The sequence below is a fragment of the Chlorocebus sabaeus genome, chromosome 12 (assembly GCF_047675955.1).
Source record: "Chlorocebus sabaeus isolate Y175 chromosome 12, mChlSab1.0.hap1, whole genome shotgun sequence".
Lineage (NCBI taxonomy): Eukaryota > Metazoa > Chordata > Mammalia > Primates > Cercopithecidae > Chlorocebus > Chlorocebus sabaeus.
In genome coordinates, this window is record NC_132915.1 from 69,816,905 (window position 1) to 69,841,361 (window position 24,457).

A 24,457-nucleotide genomic window follows, 5' to 3' on the forward strand; every position below is an offset into this window, starting at 1 on the left:
ATTTTTGAGGAGGAGTTAGGATGGTAAGGGATGTGAATAAGAGGAATTAAAGTCAGTGAACAAAGCAAAAATTACATAGTCAAAATTACCCTTGAAAATTCTTTAAATTGCCCAAAAGGTTCATTAAGCATGACTTTATAAATACTATTTTATGCAATAATTCTTAGGCATACTAAGTTGTGAGAATAACTAAACTAGCTAATCTAAAGAACAAAAAGGGAAGAGGGAAAAAGGGAATGAAATTTATAAGCAGATGTCTGGGCATTTAAGCCACTCCATACATAAAATGATTATCAAATTCCTCTGTAGTGAATGGGAAAGTGTTTACTCATTTGGGTTTGCTATAAAGCCTCTTTAACCTTACTATATATATGAACAGACTGTTTGGTGATGGTGTGTGTGGTGGCAGAGGACAATAAAGCAGACAGTGGTGAGGTTTAAGTACTAAAGTCAGTGGATTCATTATATATATATGTTTAAGTTGATATCATAAGATAGTAGAAACATGGGTTTTTGTGTCTACAATAGTAAGAATTATCTAGATTGAAAGTAGAAGTTCATTTGAGCTAGTTAAAACAAAGAAAAATGAGGGATAGATTAGGGGGAGGTGGAGTCAGATGGCTGAATAAGACACCTTCAGTGAACATCTCCCCTCCAGGAATAGCAAATTGAAAAACTATCCACACAAGAAAGTTCCTTTGTAAGAACCAAAAATCAGGTGAGTGATCACAGTACCTGGTTTAAACAGCTTATCAAGGAAAGGCACTGAAGAGGGTAGGAAAGACAGTCTTGAATTGCTAACACCACCCCTCCTTCATCCTCCAGCAGCAGCCGCGGTGAGGAGAGAGAATCTGTATGCATGAGGGAGGAAGAGCACAGTGATTGTGAGACTTTGCACTGGGATTCAGTGCTGCCGGTCATAGCGGAAAACAACACAAGAAAGAATTTAGCTGGTGCTCACAGATGAAGCATTTAGACCAGCCCTAGCCAGAGGGGGATCACCCATCCCAAGAGTCGGAACCTGAGTTCCAGCAAGCGACATGACCATGGGCTAAAGTGCTCTAGGACCCTAAATAAACTTGAAAGCCAGTCTAAACAAGGACTGCATTTCCTGGGCAAGTCCTGGTACTGTGCTGGACTCAGAGCCAGTGGACCTGGGGGGCATGTGACCTAGTGAGACCCCAGCTGGAGTGGCCAAGGGAGTGCTTGTGTCAAACCTTCCTTAACCCTGGGCAGCACAGCTTGCAGCTCCAAAAGAGACTCCTTCCTTCCACTCGAGGAGAGGAGAGGAAACAGCAAAGAAGACTCTGTCTTGCAACTTGGATACCATCTCAGCCACAGTAGAACAGGGTACCAGGAAGAGTCCTGAAGTCCCCAAACCAGTCCTAGTTCCTGAACAACATTTCTAGACACTGTGGGCCAGAAGGGGACCTTCTGCCACAGTTCTGGCAGGATTCGTCTCTTGCTGACTAAAGAACACTTGGGCCTTGAATAAATACCAGCAGCAGCAGGGCAGTACTTGTCACAGGACTTGGATGAGACTGAGCGCTGTGCTAGCTTCAGGTGTGACCCAGCACATTTCCAGTTGTAGAGGCTATGGAGAGAGACTCCTTCAGTTTAACTAAAGGAGAGGGAAGAGTAAGCCTTGTAGCTTGGGTACCAGCTCGGCCACAGTAGGGTAAAGTACCATGTGGGCTCCTGGAGTCTCTGATTCCAGGACTTTGCTCCTGGATGGCATTTCTGAACTAACCCAGGGCCAGAGGGGAGGACACTGCCCTAAAGAGAGACCCAGGCCTGGCAGCATTCCCTGCAAGCTGACTGAAGAGCCCTTGGGACTTGAGTAAACCAAGCAGTATTTGCCAAAGGCCTGGGGCGGTGGTGGCCATGGGGAGAAACTCTTTCTGCTTGAGGAAAGGAGAGGTAAGAGGAAAGGACTTTGTCTTGTGGCTTAGGTGCTAGCTCAGCCACAGTAAAACAGAGCACTAAGAAGTTGCCTGAGGTTCCCAGCTCCAGGCCCTGGCTCTCAGATAGCATTTTTGAACCTGCCCTGGGCTGAGTGGAGCCTATAGTCCTGAAGGGAAGGACAGAAGCCTCGCTGAATTCGCCACCTGTTGACTGAAGAGCCCTTGAGCCCTGAGTGAACATCGGTAGTAGCCAGGCAGTGGCTGCTGCAGGCCTTGGGCGAGACCTAGTGCTATGCTGGCTACAGGTATAACCCAGCACAGTCCTAGTGGTGGTGGTTACAGGGGTGCTTGTGTCACTCCTTCCCCAGATCCAGGCAGCTCATCATGGAGAGACTCCATTTACTTGGGATAAGTAAGAGAAGGGAACAAGAGTCTCTGCCTGGTAATCCAGGGAATTCTCTCAGATCTTACCCAAGACCACCAAGGCAGTACATCTACGAGTCTGCAAGAGTCACAGCATTACTGGGCTTAGGGTGGCCCCTAATGCAGATATACTTGCAGTGAACAGAGACTTAGATCACAACACTCAATTCCCTCTGAATACCTGAAAATCCTTCCCAAGAAGGATAGGTACAAACAAGCCCAGACAGCAAAGACTACACCTAACTCTTCAATTCCCAGACATTGCTGAATATCCACAAGCATCAAGACTATCAAGGAAAACATGACCTCACTAAAAAACATAAATAAGGCACCAGTGACCAATTCTGGAGTGACAGAATTACATGAACATTCAGACAGATAATTCAAAATAGCTTTTTTGAGGAAGCACAACAAAATTCAAGATAACACAGAGAAGGAATTCAGAATCATATCCAATAAATTTAACAAAGAGATTCAAATAATTTTAAAAAACCAAGCAGAAATTCTGAAGCCAAAAAATTCAACTGACATACTGAAGAAGGAATCAGAGTCTCTCAACAACAGAACTGATCAAACAGAAGAAAGAATTAGTGAGCCTGAAGATACGCTACCTGAAAATACACAGTCACAGGAGACAAAATAAAAAAGAATAAAGCATGCCTACAAGATCTAGAAAACAACCTCAAAAGGCCAAATCTAAGAGTTACTGACTTTAAAGAGAAGGTAGAGAGAGATAGGGGTAGAAAATTTATTAAAAGGGATAATAACAGAGAACATTCCAAACCTAGAGAAGGATATCAGTATTTAAGCACAAGAAGATTATAGAACACTAAGCAGATTTAACACAAAGAACCCTACTTCAAAGTATTTAATAATCAAACTCTTAAAGGTGAAGGAAAGAAAGAACCTTAAAAGCAGCCAAAGAAAAGAACTAAATAACATACAAAGGAGCTCCAATATGTCTGGCAGCAGACTTCTCAGTGGAAACCTTACAGGTTTGACATGGCAGTACACATGGCGTGACAGAGTGGCATGACATATTTAAAGTGCTGAAGAAAAAACTTTTATCCTAGAATAGTATATCCGGTAAAAATATCCTTCAACCATGAAGAATAAATAGAGACTTTCCCAGAGAAACAAAAGCTGAGGGATTTCATCAACACCAAACTTGTCCTACAAGAATTGCTAAAGGTAGTGTTTCAATCTGAAAGAAAAGGATGTTAAGCAATAAGAAGTGATCTGAAGGTACAAAACTCACTGGTAATAATAAGTAAACAGATAAAAACAGAAGTTTTTTTCTTAAGATAGGGTCTAGATTTGTTGCCCACCCAGCCTGGAGTGCAGTGGTGCTATTGATAACACAGCTCACTGCATCCTCAACTCCTGGGCTCAGGTGATCCTCTCACCTCAGCCTTCCAAGTAGCTGGGACCACAGGCTCATGCCACTGTGCCCCGCTTATTTTTTAAAAATTTTTTATAAAGACAAGGTTTTGCCATGTTGCTGAGGCTAGTCTCAAACACCTGGGCTCAAGGTGTTGAGACTGCCTGGGCAACATGGCCAACACTGTCTTGGCCTCCCAAAGTGCTGGGGTTATAGGCACGAGCTACTGTGCCCAGTCAAACACAGAATAGCCTAACACTGTAATTGTGGTATGGAAATTACTCACATCTTGAGCAGAAATACTAAAATATGAACCTATCCAAAGTAATAATTACAACAACTTTTCAAGACACAGACAGTATAAGATATAAATAAGAACATCAAAAAGTTAAAAAGCAAGCAGTTAAAGTGTAAAGTGAAGTTGAAGTGTAGTTTTTATTACTCTTCTCTTTGCTTATTTGTTTGTTACAACCCATGTTAAGTTGTCATCAGTTTAAAATAATGGGTTATAAATTGTTATTTCCATGCCTCATGAGAACCTCAAATTTAAAAACCTACAGCAGATACACAAAAAGTAGAAAGCAAGAAATTAAAACATACCACCAGAGAAAATACTCTTCCCAAAAGGAAGGAAGGGAGAGAAGGAGGAAAGAAAGCAGGCAGGAAGCCAGGCAGGGAAGACCACAAAACAACAAGAAAACAAATTATAAAATGGCAGAAGTAAGTCCTTACTTATTCATAGTAACATTTAAAATAAATGGACTAAATTCACCAATCAAAAAGACACAGAGTAGTTGAACTAATTAAAAAAGATATAATGATCTGTTGTCTACAAGAAACACTTTACCTATAAAGACACACTGACCGAAAATAAAGACATGGAAAAAAGTTCCATGCCAGTTGAAACAAACAAACAAACAAGGAGCAGGAGCAGCCATATATGCTTTTTTTTCTTTTTTTCTTTTTTTTGAGATGGAGTTTTGCTCTGTTGCCCAGGCTGTAGTGCAGTGGCACAATCTCAGCTGACTGCAACCTCTGCCCTACCGGGTTCAAGCAATTCTCCCACCTCAGCCTCCTGAATAGCTGGGATTATAGGCACGTGCCACCACGCCTGGTGAATTTTTGTATTTTCAGTAGAGATGGGGTTTTACCATGTTGGCCAGGCTGGTCTTGAACTGCTGACCACAAGTTATCCACCCATTTCGGCCTCCCAGAGTGCTGGGATTACAAGCAGGAGAAGCTGTATTTTTATTAGACAAAAGATTTCAGACAAAATCTATAAAAAGAGACAAAGAAGGTCATCATATAATGATAAAGGGGTCAACTCAGCAAGATAATTTAGTAATTCTAAATATATATGCACCTAACACTGGAGAGCATCCAGGTATACAAGGCAAATATTATTAAAACTAAAGTCAGAGATAGACCCCAATACAATGACAGCTGGAGACTTCAACACCCCATTTTCAGCACTGGACACATCACCCAGATAGAAAATCAACAAGGAAATACTGGATTTAATCTGTACTATAGACCAAATGGACTAAATAGACATTTACAGAACATTTCATCTAATGCCTATAGAATACACATTCTTCTCTTTAGTATATGAATCATTCTCAAGGATAGGTCATATGTTAGGTCAGAAAAGAAGTCTTAAAACACTCAAAAAAATCAGAATAATATCAAGCGCCTTCTCGGACCATAATGGAATAAAACTAGAAATCAAAAACAAGAGGAACTTTGGAAACTATACAAACACATAGAAGTTAAAAAATAGGCTCTTGAATGACCAGCAGGTCAATGAAAAAATTAAGAAGGAAATTTAAAATTTCCCAAAACAAATGAAAATGGAAACATGACACAGCAAAAGTCATGAGATACAGCAGAAGCAGTACTAAGAGGAAAGTTTATAGCAATAACCACCTAATAAAAAAGGAGAAAAACTTCAAATAACCCAACAATGCATCTTAAAGAACTAGAAAACAAGAGCAAACCAAACCTCAAATTAATAGAAGAAAATAAATAATAAAAATCAGAGCAGAAATAAATGATATAAAAATAAAACAATACAAAAGATCAATAAAAAGATAAGATGATTTTGTGAAAAGATAATGTCAATCAACTGTTAGCTAGATTATAAAAAAGAGAGAAGACCCAAAGAAATAAAATCAGAGATGAAAAAAGAGACATTATAATTTAAACTGCAGAAATTCAAAAGATCATTAGAGACTACTATGAGCAAGTATATGTCAATAAATTGGAAAATCTAGAAGAAATGGACAAATTTCTAGACACATATGACCTGCCAAGATTGAACCATGAAGAAGTCTAAAACCTGAACAGACCTATTATAGGTAATGAGATTGAAGCTGTAATAAAAAGGCTTCCAGCAAAGAAAAGCCCACTCAGGTGTCTGCTCCTGGATCAGTTCCCTCTGGTCAAGGGTAGAAAGGGGTTCATGCTGGTACAACAGAGACTCATAACTGTTAGCATTCAGATCTGGAGGGGAGGAGCAGTTCCTGGGCTTTTCTTTGCAGTTCTCAGAAAAGTAATGGGCCAGGAAGATAACCTATATCATTATGCCAAATTTGGATTTAATTTCAGATTCTTCATGTACTTGCTTTATGATACTAGAAAATTTATTTCTTAATTCGTGTAAAATACACTGTTTTCCTAGTATGTTCCAGGAAACATACTAAGTTCTAAGTAAATAATAATGTATACCTTTTCTCAAGAAACTTAGAATCAAGTAGAGTGACAGAAAAGAAGATGAAGAATTTGACTAATTATGATAAGGACCTTTATAGGGATAAGCATAGATTGCTGTAGTAGCTTATAAGGGGACATTAAACCTGGACTTGAGAGGGTGGGAGTATTAGTCTGTTTTCACGCTGCTGATAAAGACATGCCTGAGACTGGGAAGAACTAAAGACTTAATTGAACTTACAGTTCCACATGGCTAGGGAGGCCTCAGAATCATGGCAGGAGGTGAGAGGCCTTCTTACATGGCGGTGACAAGAGAAAGTGAGGAAGATGCAAAAATGGAAACCCCTGCTAAAACCACCAGATCTCATGAGACTTATTCACTACTACGAGTAGTATGGAGGAAACTGCCCCCATGATTCATATTATCTCCTACCAGGTCCCTCCCACAACATGTTGGAATTATGGGAGTACAATTCAAGATAAGATTTGGGTGGGGACACAGAGCCAAACCATATCATTCAGCCCCTGGACCCTCCAAATCTCATGTCCTCATATTTCAAAACCAATTATGCCTTCCCAAAAATCCCCCAAAGTCTTAACTCATTTTAGCATTAACCCAAAAGTCCACAGTCCAAAGCCTCATCTGAGACAAGGCAAGTCTCTTCTGCCTATGAACCTGTAAAATCAAAAGCAAGCTAGTTACTTCCTAGATACAATGGGGTACAAGTATTAGGTAAATACAGCTGTTACAAATGGGAGAAACTGGCCAAAACAAAGGGGTTACAGAGCACATGCCCTGTAACAGAAAACCAGTGGGGCAGCCAAATTCTAAAGCTCCAAAATGATATCCTTTGACTCCATGTCTTATATCCAGGTCATGCTGATGCAAGAGGTAGGTTCCATTGTCTTGGGCAGCTGCATCTCTGTGGCTTTGCAGGGTATACCACCCCTCCTGGCTGCTTTCACTGGCTGGTGTTGAGTGTCTGTGGCTTTTCTAGGTGCACAGTGCAAGGTGTCAGTGAATCTACCATTCTGGGGTCTAGAGGATGGTGGCCCTCTTCTCACAGCTCCACTAGGCAGTGCCCCAGTAGCGTCTCTGGGTGGAGGCTCTGACCCCACATTTCCCTTCTGCACTGCCCTAGCAGAGGTTCTTCATGAGGACCCAGCCCCTGCAGCAAACTTTTGTCTGGGCATCCAGGCATTTCCATACGTCCTCTGAAATCTAGGCGGAGGTTCCCAAACCCCAATTCTTGACTTCTGTGCACTTGCAGGCTCAAAACCACGTGGAAGCTGCCAAGGCTTGGGGCTTGCACCCTCTGAAGCCACAGCCCAAGCTCTACATTGGCCCCTTTCAGCCACAGCTGGAGCAGCTGAGACACAGGGCACCAAGTTCCTAGGCTGTACACAGTGCGAGGACCCTTGGCCCAGCCCATGAAACCACATTTTCCTTTGAGGCCTCTGAGCCTGTGATGGGAAGAGCTGCTGTGAAGACCTTGACATGCCCTGGAGACATTTTCCCCATTGTCTTGGCGATTAACATTTGGCTTCTCGTTACCTATGCTAAGTTCTGCAGCCAGCTTGACTTTCTCCTCCGAAAATGGGATTTTCTTTTCTATCACATTGTCAGGCTACAAATTTTCCAAACTATTATGCTCCACTTCCCTTATAAAACTGAATGCCTTTAACAGCACCCAAGTCACCTCTTGAATACTTTGCTGTTTAGAAATTTCTTCTACCAGATACCTTAAATCATCTCTCTCAAGTTCCAAGCTCCACAAATCTCTGGGGCAGGGGCAAAATGCTGTCAGTCTCTTTGCTAAAACATAACAAGAGTCACCTTTGCTCCAGTTCCCAACAAGTTCTTCATCTCCATCTGAGACCACCTCAGCCTGGACCTTATTGTTCATATCATGATCAGCATTTTTGTCAAAAGTCATTCAACGAGTCTCTAGGAGGCTCCAAACTTTCCCACATTTTCCTGTCTTCTTCTGAGCCCTCCAAACTGTTCCAACCTCTGCCAGAGACCCAGTTCCAAAGTTGCTTCCACATTTTTGGGTATCTTTTCAGCAATGCCCCACTCTACTGGTACCAATTTACTGTATTAGTCCATTTTCATGCTGCTAATAAAGACATACCCAAGACTGGGAATAAAAGGTTTATTTGAACTTACAGTTCCACATGGCTAGGGAGGCCTCAGAATCATGGGGGGAGGTGAAAGGCATTTCTTGCATGGCAGCAGCAAGAGAAAATGAGGAAGATGCAAAAGTGGAAACCCCTGATAAAACCATCAGATCTCATGAGACTTATTCACTATCATGAGAAGAGTACAGGGGAACCCGCCCCCATGATTCAAATTATCTCCCATCATTCAAATTTTATCCCACTGGGTCTTTCCCACAACACATGGGAATTATGGGAGTACAATTCAAGATGAGATTTGGGTGGGGACACAGAGCCAAACCATATCAGTGGGGGAAGCTTCCTAGGTGAGATGACTTTTGAGTCCAACAGAATAAAGAGTAATTTCTTTACTCTGGGGTGGAGGTAGTGAGATGGGGAAAAATAGGCAAAAAATGGCATTCTAATAAGAAAGAATAATAGTTGCAAAATCAATTTGGATTTTTAAAAATTTTTTTTATAGAAATCATAAAGGGGGCCTGGTGTGGTGGCACACACCTGTAATCCTAGCACTTTGGGAGGCTAAGGTAGGAGGATCGCTTGAGCTCAGGAATTGGAGACTAGACTGGGCAACACAGGGAGTCCCAATTTCTAGAAAAAAAAAAAGTAGCCCAGTATAGTGGCATATACCTATGGTTCCAGCTACTTGGGAGGCTGAGGTAGGAGAAGGTCAAGGTTGCAGTGAACCATGATCACCCCCATTGTACTCTAGTCTGGGTGACAAAGCAAGACTCTGTCTCAAAACAAAACAAAACAAAAAAGGAAGGAAGGAAGGAAATACAAAAAGAAAGGAAAGGAAAAGAAAGGAAAGGAAAGTAAGGAAGGAAGGAAAAAAAAGAAAAGAAAAAGAAAAGAAAAAAAGGAAAGAAAGAAAAAGAAAGGAAAGAAAGAAAGAAAGAAAAGAAAGGAAAGAAAGAAAGAAAAAGAAAGAAAAGAGAAAGAAAGAAAGAATCACAATGGGATTTTGCTAAATTTTTAAATTAGTTTGGTGGAAATGGACAACTTTACAATATTGACTGTATTATTTTTCCATATATTCGAGTCTTTACTTGTATCCTTTATGGAAATATGTAAGTCAGGTTAAAGTATAAATACTGTTGTTAGGTAAGATCTGAGTCTTACTCCTGTTATATAGTATATGAGACTTGGACCTTGGTCAAGTTACTCCTAAGCCTCAATTTCTTAGTTTGTACAATAGGGGTGATTGTAATACCAACTTCATGGGTTGTCATCAGTATTAAATAACATATTGCATGTAAAGTGCCTAACCAAGTGCTTTACATATCATATACAATCAAATAAAAAGCTACTTCTTCCCCCCTCCCTTTTTAAATGGCTTTATTTAGGTATAATTGACACACAATAAGCACTTATACATAAACATATTTACAGTGTACAATTTGGTAAGTTTTGACATATAAACATCCATGCAACCATTACAACAATCAAGAAAATGAACATTTTTATCACCCCCAAAGTTTCCTCATGGCCCTTTGTGATCTTTCCTTCCACCCCTATCCCTCATCTAGCTTTCTCAATTCTTCAAATAGGTCTTGTAATTCTTTATAAACACGAACTTGAATTTTGTTATTTTTGAATGTAATATTTCTCCTATTTCAATTTTTTTTTTTTTTTAAGAGACAGCGTGTCAGTCTTTTGTCCAGGCTGGAGTACAGTGGTAGAATCATAGCTCATTGCAGCCTCAAACTCCTGGGCTCAACTGGTCCTCCTGTCTCAGCCTCCTGAGTAGCTGAGACTATAGGTACATGCCACCATACCCAGCTACCTTTTCTTTTTTAGAAATGGGGTCTTACTATTTTGCCCAGGTTGGTCTTGAATTTCTAGCCTCAAGCAATCCTCCCTCATCAGCCTCCCAAAGTGCTGAGATTATAGGCATGAGCCATCACGCCCAGTCTTCTTCCCACTGCATTTTAAAATTGATGATTGTTGTTTAGGAGAGGTGTTTTATAGCCACCTTATTGAATTAGTTTCAATTTATTCCATGGATTTTCCAAGAAAGCAATCAATCATAATACTCTAAAAGAATTTATTTTTTATTTTCTTTCCAACATATATACTTAATGTTTTGTTTTGTTTGGACTTGCTGGGTTCAGTTAGGACTTCAGGAAAATGTTGGCTAGTAGTAGCAGGCCTGCCCCTAACAACTTGATGACCCAGATTACAGAAAGAGGTCTATACACCATAAGTTTGAATATTTAAAGATTATACATCAAGCTAACCAACAGTGAGATTGAAAAGTTTTGGCCAGGCACGGTGGCTCACACCTGTCATCCCAGGACTTTGGGAGGCCGAGGTGGGTGGATCACGAGGTCAGGAGATTGAGACCATCCTGGCTAACATGGTGAAACTCTGTCTCTATTAAAAATACAAAAAATTAGCCAGGCATGGTGGCAGGCGCCCATAGTCCCAGCTACTCAGGAGGCTGATGCAGGAGAATCGCTTGAATCTGGGAGGTGGAGGTTGCAGTGAGCTAAGATCATGTCACTGCACTCCAGTCTGGGCGACAGAGCAAGACTCTGTTTCAAAAAAAAAAAAAAAAAAAAAAAAAAAAAAAAGTTTTATCCTACTACTTTGACACATCTAACTTATAGCAAACATACACATAGCAACTTAGAAGTCCAGGTCCAAATTTAGAATCTTTGAGTACCACACTTCCCGATTTTGTACCTGAGGAAGTTCTTCAGAACTTAACACAAATGATCTTTCATTTCAGAAGGTCTTATTTCACTGATCCTTGCATAAACATCATTTTCTCATGATATTGACTAATACTTTAATTTTTCTCCTTAGAATCAAAATTTGATAAATACATTCTGGGGCTCATTGTAAAACAAACATCGGCATACATTATGTTCCCAAAGAAAATCCAAATTGCTTGGTAGATTTGGTGCTTTGTTTTAGAAATTGTCTTTCAAGGCTTTTTAAAGGATCTACAGGCCCCTAATCTTCCCTGGTCCACAATTTCTACCTCCAATTCTACTGGAAGACCCTAAGAACTGAGTTTCCTTAACTGTGGTTTGAACATCCTGATCACTCCTGAGACAATACCATTAGTGAATACATTCTAAGCACGTCATCTGAATATTCACAGACATCTTTTAAAAACGGCTGGATCTGGAAGTTAGGCCATGAAGAGAGGAAGACCTGTGACTTGGACAAGGCTTCAAAGCCGGTCACCTGCTTGTTCATGTGGTAGCAGCTGGTCTAACTGGAATAACTTGGGAAGGAAATTAGGACACACAGTTGGAGTTCCAGCTCTGTCATAAGCTGGCTAAACTGGAATGAGTCACTTAAAACTCTTTGTTAAACCCCAGAGTCATAATCTATAAAATCGGGATAAAGAAGTTTGCCTTAAGCCCTCCACCAGTTTTTGGAGGAAACCACAACTGACTGAGCTTTAATTTTTGCACCTGTTGCAATTAAGATGGCACTCCTGCCCTGTCCACTTCACAGGGTTTTTGGGGATGGGATGGGAAGGCAAAACCTTTCTGAGCTTCAGTTTCAAAACAGAGCTAAGAATACATGCCCAACCCGCAAATAAAATTCTAGGAAGAACAGAGGAAAATAGACAGGAAAACTGCAAAATGCAGTCGGCCATACAAGCATGAATTGTCTTGAACGCAACAAGCAGACCTGAAGAGGGTTTGTGCGTCTCTCTCCTCTTGGCTCGAGTCACAACCCCATAATGTAAATCAAAATCACTTTTGAAAAAGGCTTTCGCTGTTCAGAGCGGCGTCCGCATCTGTACTCACCTGCGCGTCCCCCGCACCCCACCTGGTTGCTTCGCGGGACGGGTAGGGGACGAGGAGGGGGCGGGGCCCAGCCCAGCCCACCCCAGCCCACCCCACGCCTCGCGATGCCCTGCCCCGTCGCTCCTGCGCCTGCGCCGTGTGCACCGACCGGCCTCGAGCGCCACGGCGGGAGGTAAGGGGCTCTCTGGAGGCCGCCTCTGGGGGCGTCGGGCCCTGATAGGCTTGGTGGGCCGGGCGCCCTGTGGCGCGCGCAAGAGGCGCTGGGAGGCAAGTGGGGCATTGAATCAGAAGTACGAGCCCCATGGTGGCTGCTCCTGTCTTTCAGAAGTGGCGGAGCCTCTCTCGGTTTCGTTTTTGGAAGCTTTATTAGAAACTGCTATAGGGAGGCCGCAGACGATGCGAGCGGGACGGCCTTCCGGGGTCGCAGGGTGGAAAAGTTTCCGACGCGCGTCCTGTCTCTGGCGCGCTGTAGGCCTCGGGTCGCCAGGGTCGCTGGCGTCTGGGTTCCGGGACAGACCCGCGCATCCGTTCGCTGGTGGGGGCGTTTGTTGTGTGTGGCCCAGGTGTGCTGTGGGTGACACTGCGAGGAATGACGCGACGCTCGAGGGTAGTGGGGAGTGGACAGGGAGCGAGAGGCCGAAAGCCCCTGCTCGCCAGACCCAGAGGTGGTTCGCAGAAGGTCCCACCCCTTGGCTCCCTCCTTTTAGCTATCTGAGGTTCAGAGAGGAGACCTTACATTGACTTTTCTCTCCAAATTCACTATCTCTTCCATAACTCAAACCCAAAGCGGCGGGCCCGAAGAAATCGGGCGCCACCAGTATCCCGAAAAGTGGGGCCTCTGAGCCGATGGAAGATGTTCGTCACTTTTGGGGGCTGGGTTTTCTGAGAAATGGGGCCTTTCACTTATTAATAACCTCCCAAGTAACTTACTGGGAAACATGAGTATTATGGTACCCATCTCACATTAGTTGTAAGCACTACATGATAAAGTTTGTAAAGCACCTGGCATAGTCCTGGCACCCCTCTCTCCAAGTATTAATGCAGTGAATACGATTGCAGTTCTTTGACTTCTAAATGTTTCTACCTGTCTTACCTGAAACATCTTCTTATACATAAAAAACCTTTTTTGAAATAATTTTACAATTGCAGAAAAGTTTCAAAAGTAGTACAGAGTTCCCTATTGCTTCCATTAATAATTTTTTAGATACCATAGCGCAATTATCAAAAGCAGGAAGTTGGTATTAGTATAATACTATTAACCGAATTACTGACTTGTGATTTTTTTTTTTTTTTTTCCTGTATTAATGTCCTCTTTCTATTCCAGGATCTACTCTAAGACCCGACATTGCAGTTAGTTGTCTTGGGTCCTTGGTCTTCTCCAGTCTGTGACAGTTCCTCAGTCTTTTCCTGTCTTTACATTGATAGTCTTTTTCAGTCTTTATACTCTTTCTGATCTTTACACTTTTGAAGAATGCTGGTCAGTTATTTTGTAGAGTGCCCCTCAAATGGGGTTTGTCCAATGTTCTCTCATGAGTAGATTAAGGCTATGCTTTTTTGTTAAGAACACAAAAGTGTGTGTGCCCTTCTCAGTTCATCATATGAGCGTAGCTGATATATATGACTTATTGCTTGTGAGGTTACTCTTGATCACTTGGTAAGAGAGTGTCTACTGGGATTCTCCAATGTAAAGGTCTTATTTTTTCTCCTTATAATTAATTGACATCTTGGGGGAGCTTTTAAACTGTACGCATATCCTGTTTCTCCTCAGACTTTCCCTTGCTAAATTTCACATCCATTGGTGGATCTTGCCTTCAGCAATTATGACTATGGTGTTCTAATGATGATTTTCTACTTTCCTCATTTCTTTATTTATTAATTGAAATTATTCTGTAAGGATGAGCTGCGCTTTTCCCATTTGTTTATTTGTATTCCGTTAGTTATTTGTATCCGTGTGGACTCAGATGTTTTTCTATTGGTTTTTATCTTACACTTGTGTTATTTTATGTGTGAAATTGTTCCAGCTTTGATCATTGGAGTTTTTGTTTTGTTTTTTGTTTTTTTTTTTTCAGGTTGCTTTCTGTAGCTTTTCAGCATGCTTCCATCTTTTTTTTTTCTTTTTTGGAACTTCCGAATTTTCTGGTACCATATGGTGCCCCAGGCTCATCTTATGTTTTCTGTGCCTCAGCCCTGATAATCAGCCACTTCTCCAAAGACCCATAGTTTCTTTTTTTAGAGAATAGTATTTAAACACAAAGATCTGTGCTCTAGGGATGTTCATTGCTCTGGGGTAACATTACTTCCAGGGCCCCACAGAAGACACCAGTCTATACATATGCATACCCATGTATACACAAAGATCTGTATTTATTTCTGTATTTATTTATCCATATATTTTTTAAAAACAAAAGTTCATCCCAGTAGCTTTGCTTCTAGTCTAACACCACAGGGTTCATTCTAGTTTTGTCCCTTATTTTTAACTTCTTTATCTGACAGTGAGAAATCTAACTCTTGTATTCTACAAAATATGTGTATCCTAGTATACACATAAAGTAATTTCAGGATTTCTGACCTATATTCCTGTGAGAAACACATTTACTAAATAGAGGACAGTGTAGTTCCTTTTGTCTCTAGTCTTACAGTATTCAGTTAAAATATTGTTCTCTAAAGTGGCTTAGATTATTTTTCTTCCTCACTTCTTTCAGTGTGGTTATGCTATTCATTTATAATACAGTTTATGTTTTTATAGTTTCTATTCCATTTTGGAGGGAAAGAATCTAAAGGTAGACTAATTGAAGCTCCTCCATTATCATGTGCTATGCATATTGTGCTATTTGACTAGAGTGAGAGGATTAGCAATGGTGAAGAAATATTTTAGTTCAGGCAGCATCTATTGAACAACAGGTGTGTTCAAAAAACATTTTGATAGGAATGATGGTAGATATAAAGATATCTCTTTGCAGTATAGAAGAAAACAAAAGAGGCAGTGTGATAGATTGGGAAATGTTAATGTTAGACAAGTAATTGATATATTTAACATTTAATAACCTTTTATGAGAGAATAAGAGAAAGACATCCTCTGTAGTAAAACAGATATGTATGACATGAACAGGCAATTCATGGAAGTAAGAAATGCAATGGTTACAAAAAAATAGTGAGAAAGAATGAATAAAATCTAGTACTTGATAGCAGAACAGGGTGACTATAATAATTCAATTGTACATTTAAAAATAACTAGGAGTATAACTGGATTGTTTGTATCACAAAGAATAAATGCTTGAGGTGATGGATACCTCATTTACCCTAATGTGATTATTATACATTGTATGCCTGTATCAAAATAACTCATATATCCCATAAATATATACCTACAACTAATATATACCCACAAAAATTAAAAATTAAAAAAAGAAGAAATGCAGCAGGGCACAGTGCCTCATGCATATAATCCTAGCACTTTGGGAGGCCAAGGCAGGTCGATCACCTGAGGTCAGGAGTTCGAGACCAGCCTGGCCAACATGGTGAAACCCCATCTCTACTAAAAATACAAAAATTAGCAGGGTGTGGTGGTGCGTGCCTGTAATCCCAGTTACTTGGGAGGCTGAGGTAGGAGAATCACTTAAACCCGGGGAGTGGAGGTTGCAGTGAGCTGAGATCACACCACTTCACTCCAACCTGGGCCAAAAAAAAAAAAAAAAAAAGGAAAAAAAGAAATGCAAATGGCTGATAAATCCATCCCGTTAGTAATTTAAGGAGTGCAAAGTAAAGCAATAATGAGACATCATTTTTTTCACCAATGACATATCTTTTTTTTTTTTTTTTTTTTGAGACGGAGTCTCACTCTGTCGCCCAGGCTGGAGTGTAGTGGCCGGATCTAGGCTCACTGCAGGCTCCGCCTCCCGGGCTCATGCCATTCTCCTACCTCAGCCTCCCGAGTAGCTGGGACTACAGGCACCGCCACCATACCCAGCTAGTTTTTTTGTATTTTTAGTAGAGACGGGGTTTCACCATGTCAGCCAGGATGGTCTCGATCTCCTGACCTCGTGATCCACCCGTCTTGGCCTCCCAAAGTGCTGGGATTACAGGCTTGAGTCACCGCGCCCGGCCTCACCAATGGCATATCTAAGAATGATAATACTAAGTACATTGGTTGGAATATGGATAAATGGACATCGTGTTATGTTTCTGGTAGGAACATAGTAGGCATAACCTTTTGTGGGATATGGCAATATATATTAAAAAAAAAACCTTGAAAAATCTGTCTGCCTAATAATTCTATTTCTAGATATTTATTTTTTATTTTTATGTAAATTTTTTCAATTAATACACAATAATTTTACATACTTATAGGATACATGTGATATTTTGATACATGCATACAATGTGTAATGATCAAATCAGGGTATTTGGGATATATATCACCTCAAACATTTATTATTTTTTTGTGTTAGAAGCACTTCAGATCTTCTAGCTATTTTGAAATACGCAATAAATTATTAACTATAGGTACCCACTGTGTTATTAAACATGAAAAATTTATTCCTTCTATCTAACTGTATGTTTGTACCCATTTACCGACTTCTCTTCATCCCTCCCGCCCCTTCCCATCACTCTACTTTCTACCTCCAGGAGATCAACTTTTTTTCCCTGTTTTTATTTAAGAAATGGGGATCTCTTTATGTTGCCCAGGCTGGCTTCTAATTCCTGGGCTCAAGTGATCTTCCTACCTCGGCTTCCTGAGTTGCTGGGAGTACAGGCTACATGTTCCATCCATGTTGCTATAAATGACAGGATTTCATTCTTTTTTTTTCTTTTTTTTTCTCCGAGACAGAGTCTCACTCTGTTGCCCAGGCTGGAGTACGGTGGTGAGATCTGGGCTCACTGCAACCTCCGCCTCCTGGGTTCAAGCGATTTTCCTGCCTCAGCCTCCCAAGTAGCTAGGAATACAGGTGCATGCCACCATGCCCAGCTAATTTTTTGTATTTTTAGTAGAGATGGGGTTTCACCATGTTAGCCGGGATGGTCTCGATCTCCTGACCTGGTGATCGGCCCGCCTCGGCCTCCCAAAGTGCTGGGATTATAGGCGTGAGCCCCCACGCCCAACCCATTTTTTTTTTTTAAATGGCTGAACGATATTTCATTGTGTATATATACCAAAATTTCTTTATCCATTCATCCATTGACAGACACTTAGGTTGATTCCGTATCTTGGCTATTGTGAATGCTGCTGCAATAAACATGGGACTGTAGGTATCTCTCTGATACACTGATTTTCTTTCCTTTTGATAAATACCCAGTAGTGGGATTGCTGGATCATATGGTAGTTTTAATTTTTTTGAAAAGCCTCTGTACAGTGTTTTTTTTTTTTTTTTTTTTTTTTTGAGACAGGATCTCGCTGTGTTGCCTATGCGGTAGTGTAATAGTAAGAACACCGTTTCCTGCAGGCTCACACTTTAGGGCTCAAGGGATCTTCCCACCTCAGTGTCACTGGGACTACAGGCACACACCACCACACCCAGCTAATTTTTAAATTTTTCAGAGAAGAAGGGTCTTGCTGTGGTGCCCAGGCTACCCTCAAACTCCTGGCCTCAAGTGATCCGCCTGCTTCAGCCTTCCAAAGTGCTGAAATTACAGCTATGAGCCACCATACCTAGCCCATACTGTTTTTCATAATGGCTGTACTAATTTACATTCTCACCAACAGTGTATAAGAGTCCTCTTTCTCGCCGGACATCATGGCTCATGCCTGTAATCCCAGCACTTTGGGAGGCTGAGGCGGGTGGATCACCTGAGGTCAGGAGTTCGAGACCAGCTTGACCAACATGGCAAAACCCCGTCTCCACTAAAAATACAAAAATTAGCTGGGCGTGGTGGCATGTGCTTGTAATCCCAGCTACTCGGGAGGCTGAGGCAGAAGAACTGCTTGAACCCAGGAGGCTGAGGTTACAGTAAGCCGAGATTGTGCCACTGCCCTCCAGCCTGGGCGACAAGAGCGAAACTCTCTAAAAAAAGAAAGAAGAAAAGAAAAAAGAGGCTTCTTTTGCTACATCCTCACCAGCGTTTGTTATTTTTTATCCTTTTGGTAATAGCCCTTGTAACTGGGGTGAGATGGTATCTCATTGTGGTTCTGATTTGCATTTCCTTGATGATTAATGATATTGAGCATTTAAAAAAATACCTTTTGGTCATTTGTATGTCTTCTTTTGAGAAATGTCTATTCAGGTTCTTTGCCCACTTTTTTACGGAACTATTTGTTTTTTTGCTGTTGAGTTGTTTGAGTTCCTTATACATTTTAGATGTTAGTCCCTTATTGGATGACTGGTTGGCAAATACTTTCTCCCTTTATACAGGTTGTGTCTTTGTTGATTGTTTTAAAGAAATAATTATAGATGGCAGTATGGATTTATGTGTAAGCAGGGTAATTACACTGTAGTTTGTAATAGTGGAAGATTGGAAACAACCTAAATAGCCAACAATAGCCGATTTGTAAAATTGTGAAGCATCTATGTAATTATAGAAAATTATTCACATGGAAACATTTTTATTATACTTCATCATGCTATTCAAAATAAATGTTTTATTTTATTTTCTTTCATCCACCCATTTATTCTATCCTGTAACAGTTTATTCTATTCATTGCTATTCCATATTCTATTCTTGCTATTCCACTCCTTTGGGTTTATTTTCTTTATTGTTAAAATATTCCTTTTAGTACTTTTAATGAGGAGCTTGGCAATAAACTCTCTTAGTCCTTGTATGTCTGAAAATGATTATTTTGCTTTCATTCTAAATGATAATTTACCTGGGAATATACCAACTTTCTCAGCACTTTGAAGGTATTTCTGTCTTTTAATATCTTGCTCTTAAAAGCAAGATATTATTGCTTTATCTGTCTTTTATCTCTCATTTGTTTTTTTATGATTCTTGTTCTTTAATGTTTTGCAATTTCCCTTCCATGTATTTAGGCAAATTTGGTTTCTTTTTAATTTATGCTACTTGAGGCTGATGTGCTTTTTCAGTTTGAGGTCTTACATTTTAATTATCCGTATATTCTCTTTGAATAATTCCTTCTTACCATTTTCTTTGTTCTTTCTTTCTGGGACTCCTACTTGTTATTGAGCTTCTCATTTTATCCTTTATGTCTTTTATCTTCTTTTTTATACTTTTCATCTTTTTATTCCTCTGTGTTCTGAGTGATTTCTTCCAATCAATAATTGTCTCTTATCTATATAATTTACTGTTTAACACATCTTTTGAGATTTTCATTTTTAGAAGTTTTACTTCGTTTATATTCAGGCTGGCCTCTTACTGTTTCGTAATATCTATTTTTTTAAAGATTTTATTCCTTCCTTTATGTTTTTGGATATTTAAAAATATACTTTCTTTAATTTCTTTTTAAAATTATTTTATTATCTTTAGTCCATTAGCTATGAATTTTCCTGTTTTGTTGGGTCTGTGGATGGTCTCTTTTGGTAATGAATTTCTCCATATGTCCCCAGTTTCCATTCACTGTTGCACCTGTTTTACTCTCTTTGTTTTTGTACCTGGAGATTTTCCTTTTTTACTTTTGAACTTGTGTCAGACATAAAAACCAAGTTACTAATGGGTAGGTATTAGAGGCAGTCTGTATAACTAACACATCAAGATTTTCAACTGTGAAAGAAAGGGAATAAATATTTAATGTTTTGGGGATGATAGATCTCTGAGAATCTCTTGAAACAATGGGCTCTATTCTCCATAATAAACTACATTCACTTTTTTTTTTTTGGTAGAGATGGTACTTCGGCATATTACCCAGGGTGGCCTTGAACTCCTGGGCTCAAGTGGTCCTCCTGCCTTGGCCTCCCAAAGTACTGGTATTCCAGACATGAGCCACGGTACCTGGCCCCTTCATTCATAAATTTTCATAAAGATTCAGGGGCTCCACAAAGTTTGTATGTGAATTCCTGTCTCTATAGACCCTGGACTAAGACAGCACTACTCAGTAGTATTAACATTCTCAACTTAAAATTTTTTAAACATGGGTGAGGTTGTGGTTAATGAAATGGCATGAAAGCATGGTTTACAACGGTAGCTTTCAAGCTTGGTTAAGCTGTAAAGCCCGTTATTTATATAAGCTCTGATAAGCTCCAATTCATAAAATAGTTGTAAGTAAAGTTTCTACAACTGAAGTAGGGGGTGGGGTCCTGGAACCTGCTCACCTGTATACCCTACCCTTGTACTCTGGCCCCAAATGCATACCCTTGGACTTTCTGGAACACTAGTAGGAAACTACTGGTGGAGTAGAAAAAGTATTTCGATGTAATTTTAGAAAATCTGGGTTCTTATTCCAGCTCTGTCACTGGTTATTTGAGTCAGTTATAGGCAATACTAATCACTTTATTGAAAATGAAAGAGGCAATTTAAAGGATATTAATGAGAAGAGTTGCATATTATGTTATAATATATTTGAGGTTGTGTAATTACAAAGTTACATTATGATGACATTAGATGTGAAGTTTGATACAAGCATCAGTGTTAAGCCATTTGATACCTTTTTTAAAAGGGTTATTCAATGTCCAAGATAGATCAGAAAATGAAAACTTGGATAGTATACTCCTATTTTTTTTTTAAAGTATTTATAAACATACATACATACTTACATAGAAAAAGGCCTGGAGAGACCTATGCCAAAATGTAAAGAGTGCATTTTGTACTCTTTGTAAAAGGTGAGGAGATGACTGCTGACTTTATTTTTTTCTTCATTTATTTATATTGTCGGAACATTCTAAAATATAATTTTTGTAAAGAGAAAAAGATTTAAAAATCAGTGGTTTCATAAAGAAAAAACAAGTCACTCAAGCTCAACATTAAGTTGATATGTATTTAGAATAAATTGTAAAACTAATTAATTGTTGGCTTTAAAAAATAGTGGAAACTAATTTGAAAACATTTTTAAAGAAATATTTTTCTTTTAGGTTTTTCTATATGAGTGGAGAAGACAGCTGTTACCAGGGAGGTCATATATCATTTTTTTAGGATGTCTGAAGATGAAGAAAAAGTGAAATTACGCCGTCTTGAACCAGCTATCCAGAAATTCATTAAGATAGTAATCCCAACAGACCTGGAAAGGTTAAGAAAGCACCAGATAAATATTGAGAAGGTGAGCTGTTTCATTTTACTACCACAGGAAATAATTACATAGTCTGATTTATATTGCTTGTTCATTTCAGCTAAATTTAGAGTATTAGATAAGAGGCTTTGCTGAAACACCTAGCTCCTATTGATTTAGCAACATTATGCATTTTTTAGCTGGTTTTTCTGTTCTGCATATATACCTCTCATATATTCCTTTTTCTAGGAAGGGATATAGGAATAGAGTCTATACTTTTGTGTTTGTTTGTTTAAGAGACAAGATCTCGCTCTGTTGCCCAGGATGGAGTGCAGTGGCATGGATCATAGCCCACTGCAACCTCAAACTTCTGGACTCAAGCTATCTACACACCACCATGCGTGGCTAACTTATTTTTATTTTTTGGAGAAACAGGTTCTTGCTTTTTTGCCCAGGCTGGTCTTGAACTCCTGGCCTCAAGCTGTCCTCCTGTTTTGACCTCCCAAAGTGTTGGGATTACAGGTGTAAGCCATGGCGCCTGGCCAAGTCTATATGTTTTTAATTGTACGTATTGAGGTTTTAGGCAGTTAGTAATTAAGATACAAATTGATTGACAATATACTCTAATGTAAAGGCAGAGAACTTTGGCTAATCTACCTGCCTTAATTTCATTCACCCCATGGCAAGTTTTTGAACTTCGGTAACTCATATCCTCTTTAGGTGTACATACATTAAAGAAGTAAATCATTGTGAGGTATGAGGGAATTTCCTTACTTCACTGCTTCCCTTTGAGGAAAGCTCACAACTGAGAAATACTACCTAAGTCAGTTGAGGAAATAGGTAGAGGGAAGATGAATTAGTCTTAGGGACTATGGTAAAGGTTGCATAGAACCTGCCCTGGTCGGTGAAGTGGTTGTGGCATTTTTGGAAACATCAAGTTCACTCAGTACTGAGCATTAATTTGGCAGATTATGTTGTCTTATTTGCCATGGGACAGGTTAGTGATATTTTTTGCTTCAAGAAGACTTTTCCCAGAATAAGTCTTAAGCTGCAGAACATTCATTCATTCATTCATTCATTTGAAGGTTGGGAGTAGAGGATATGGTCATGAAGCCTTTCAATATAAACATTATTCATTACTTAACTCAGTAGCATATAGAAGTCAGAAAAGTGTCCCTTTTTCTTCCATAGATACTATCTGTCTTTCTAGAATTCAAGTCCTTTTAAAAGCGGAGAAAATCAGTTCTGAGAATATTAAAATGAAAAGTTTAATGCAAATATGTAAGTCTTTCTAGAATTCAGGATTAGTATTTTGTCATCCCTGCATTTCTTTCTTCTTATAAGCAATAAGTAATACTGTGACTTTTAAGGATGGAGAGGAATTGTTTAGTAAATGGGTTCTTTTTAACATGAATGGAAGCAAATTAAGGCCATTTCTTTCCTTTGTTGTCCTACTTTTCCTTTGAGGTTTGGCATGTCTGTCTTAGATTTTCTTTTTCTTATGTTTATTCTATACAAAAGTGCCTGCTGTCAGTACCCTCAGATCCTTGCTATATATCACCCAATCAGTCATCAATGGAAAAGCTAGGTGGGTGGGGATAGAATGGTTGTATTACTGATTTTATTAGTTGTGCCAGATGTCACAAGAAGATTATTCTAGAATTACGTCCATCCATCTCTGCCGGACATTTTTTTCTTTAGCAATTTATGAAATTTTTACTTACTGTGGAATTTTTAGACAGTATCAGAATAATTATAATTATAATGTAGGTGATATCATCTTAAGCCAAACAGTTAATTTTATACTGATCTATGTTTTATTCCATATCCTGGATCATTCCACTATATCTAGGATGTCTAGCTTAATTATGAAAGCAACTTTTTTTAATCCATATAAGATTGAATAACTTATTTTAATAGATATGTTATAGAAATGTAAAAACATTTAAAAGCTGCAGGGCTCAGTCTGGACAAAAGAGTTAAGAATTAAGTTTGGACTCCAGGTGTCTGACAGTGCCTCACTTTCAAAAAGGCATATTATTCTTGGAGGAAAGGTGTAGAAAGATAAAATATTCATTATGCTGGACATCAGTCATCCAATATGAATTTAAAAGAAGAAAGTCAGACTGAAGGGAAATTGAAGGTAAGCCTTAGTGGAGTGATTCTGCAACATCTGAAAACAATGAGCGTAGTGTGCTGTGGACACCTGGAGCTGTATTCCATAGGTCCTTCATTTTATTATACATGATAAACTTGATTAGAATGTAATCCTGAAATTTGAAGTGTTATCATTCAGCTTTCTTGGCTAATGTAAGATAGACTTAAGCATTGTTAATAGGAATGACAAGATAGTAAGCCTGGAACATAATTTTCTTTGTTTTGTATTGTAAGGATTTGGGGAAAAACTTACTGTATAGCACATACTGTATTAATTATATGGATAAGGTACAAGAGGCAGAAAACTAAAAAATCATATGTTAAATAAGATAGAAGTTTTTTTGTTTTGTTTGGCTTTTGTTTTTAGTCTCATAGTAACAGAGGTAGTCCAGGGGTACAGTGGCTGCTCAGCAATCTTCAAAGATCCAGGCTCTTTTTATCTTACTCTCCCATCCTCAACTTGGTTCTACCTTGTGTGTAAAATGGCTACTCCAGCACCAGCCATCACATCCACATTCCAGCTTGGATGGAATAACCACAATCATACCTTTTCTATGTTCTTTTTTCTCTCGGTGCATTTGTTGTCTCTCTCTCTCTCTTTTTTAAATAGAGACAGAGTCTCACTCTATTGCCCAGGCTGGAGTGCAGTGGTGCAATTATAGCTCACTATAATGTTAAACTCCTGAGTTAAAGCAATCCTCCTGTCTCAGCTTCCTGAATAGCTAAGACTTCCGGTGTGCTCTACCATGTTCAGCTAATTTTTAAATATTTTTGTAGAGACGAGGTCTCACTACATGGGCCCAGGCCCATCTCATCTCAAAGCCCTGGCCTCAAGTGATCCTCC

The 24,457-nt window shown here is 39.5% G+C and overlaps 1 protein-coding gene and 1 long non-coding RNA gene across 4 annotated transcripts in view; one reads left to right on the forward strand and one right to left on the reverse strand.

Annotated features, from left to right (window-relative positions):
• Positions 1-12,444, reverse strand: part of LOC140712970 (uncharacterized) — a 60,738-nt gene extending 48,294 nt beyond the window's left edge. For 2 of the 3 annotated variants that reach the window (XR_012094846.1, XR_012094848.1), the window contains exon 1: positions 12,369-12,439. This is a non-coding gene — a long non-coding RNA (uncharacterized lncRNA). Of the gene's footprint in view, positions 1-735; positions 852-12,368 lie in introns of all 3 variants that reach the window. The other variant, XR_012094847.1, reaches the window with a different exon arrangement.
• Positions 12,445-12,469: 25 nt separating this feature from the next.
• The window catches only part of STX17 (syntaxin 17), a 71,773-nt gene continuing 59,785 nt past the window's right edge, over positions 12,470-24,457 (forward strand). Inside the window, exons 1-2 of the mRNA XM_007968594.3 lie at positions 12,470-12,540; positions 21,323-21,507. Of these exons, the coding sequence (XP_007966785.1) occupies positions 21,385-21,507 (123 nt within the window). The 5' untranslated portion in view covers positions 12,470-12,540; positions 21,323-21,384. The remainder of the gene's footprint in view (positions 12,541-21,322; positions 21,508-24,457) is intronic.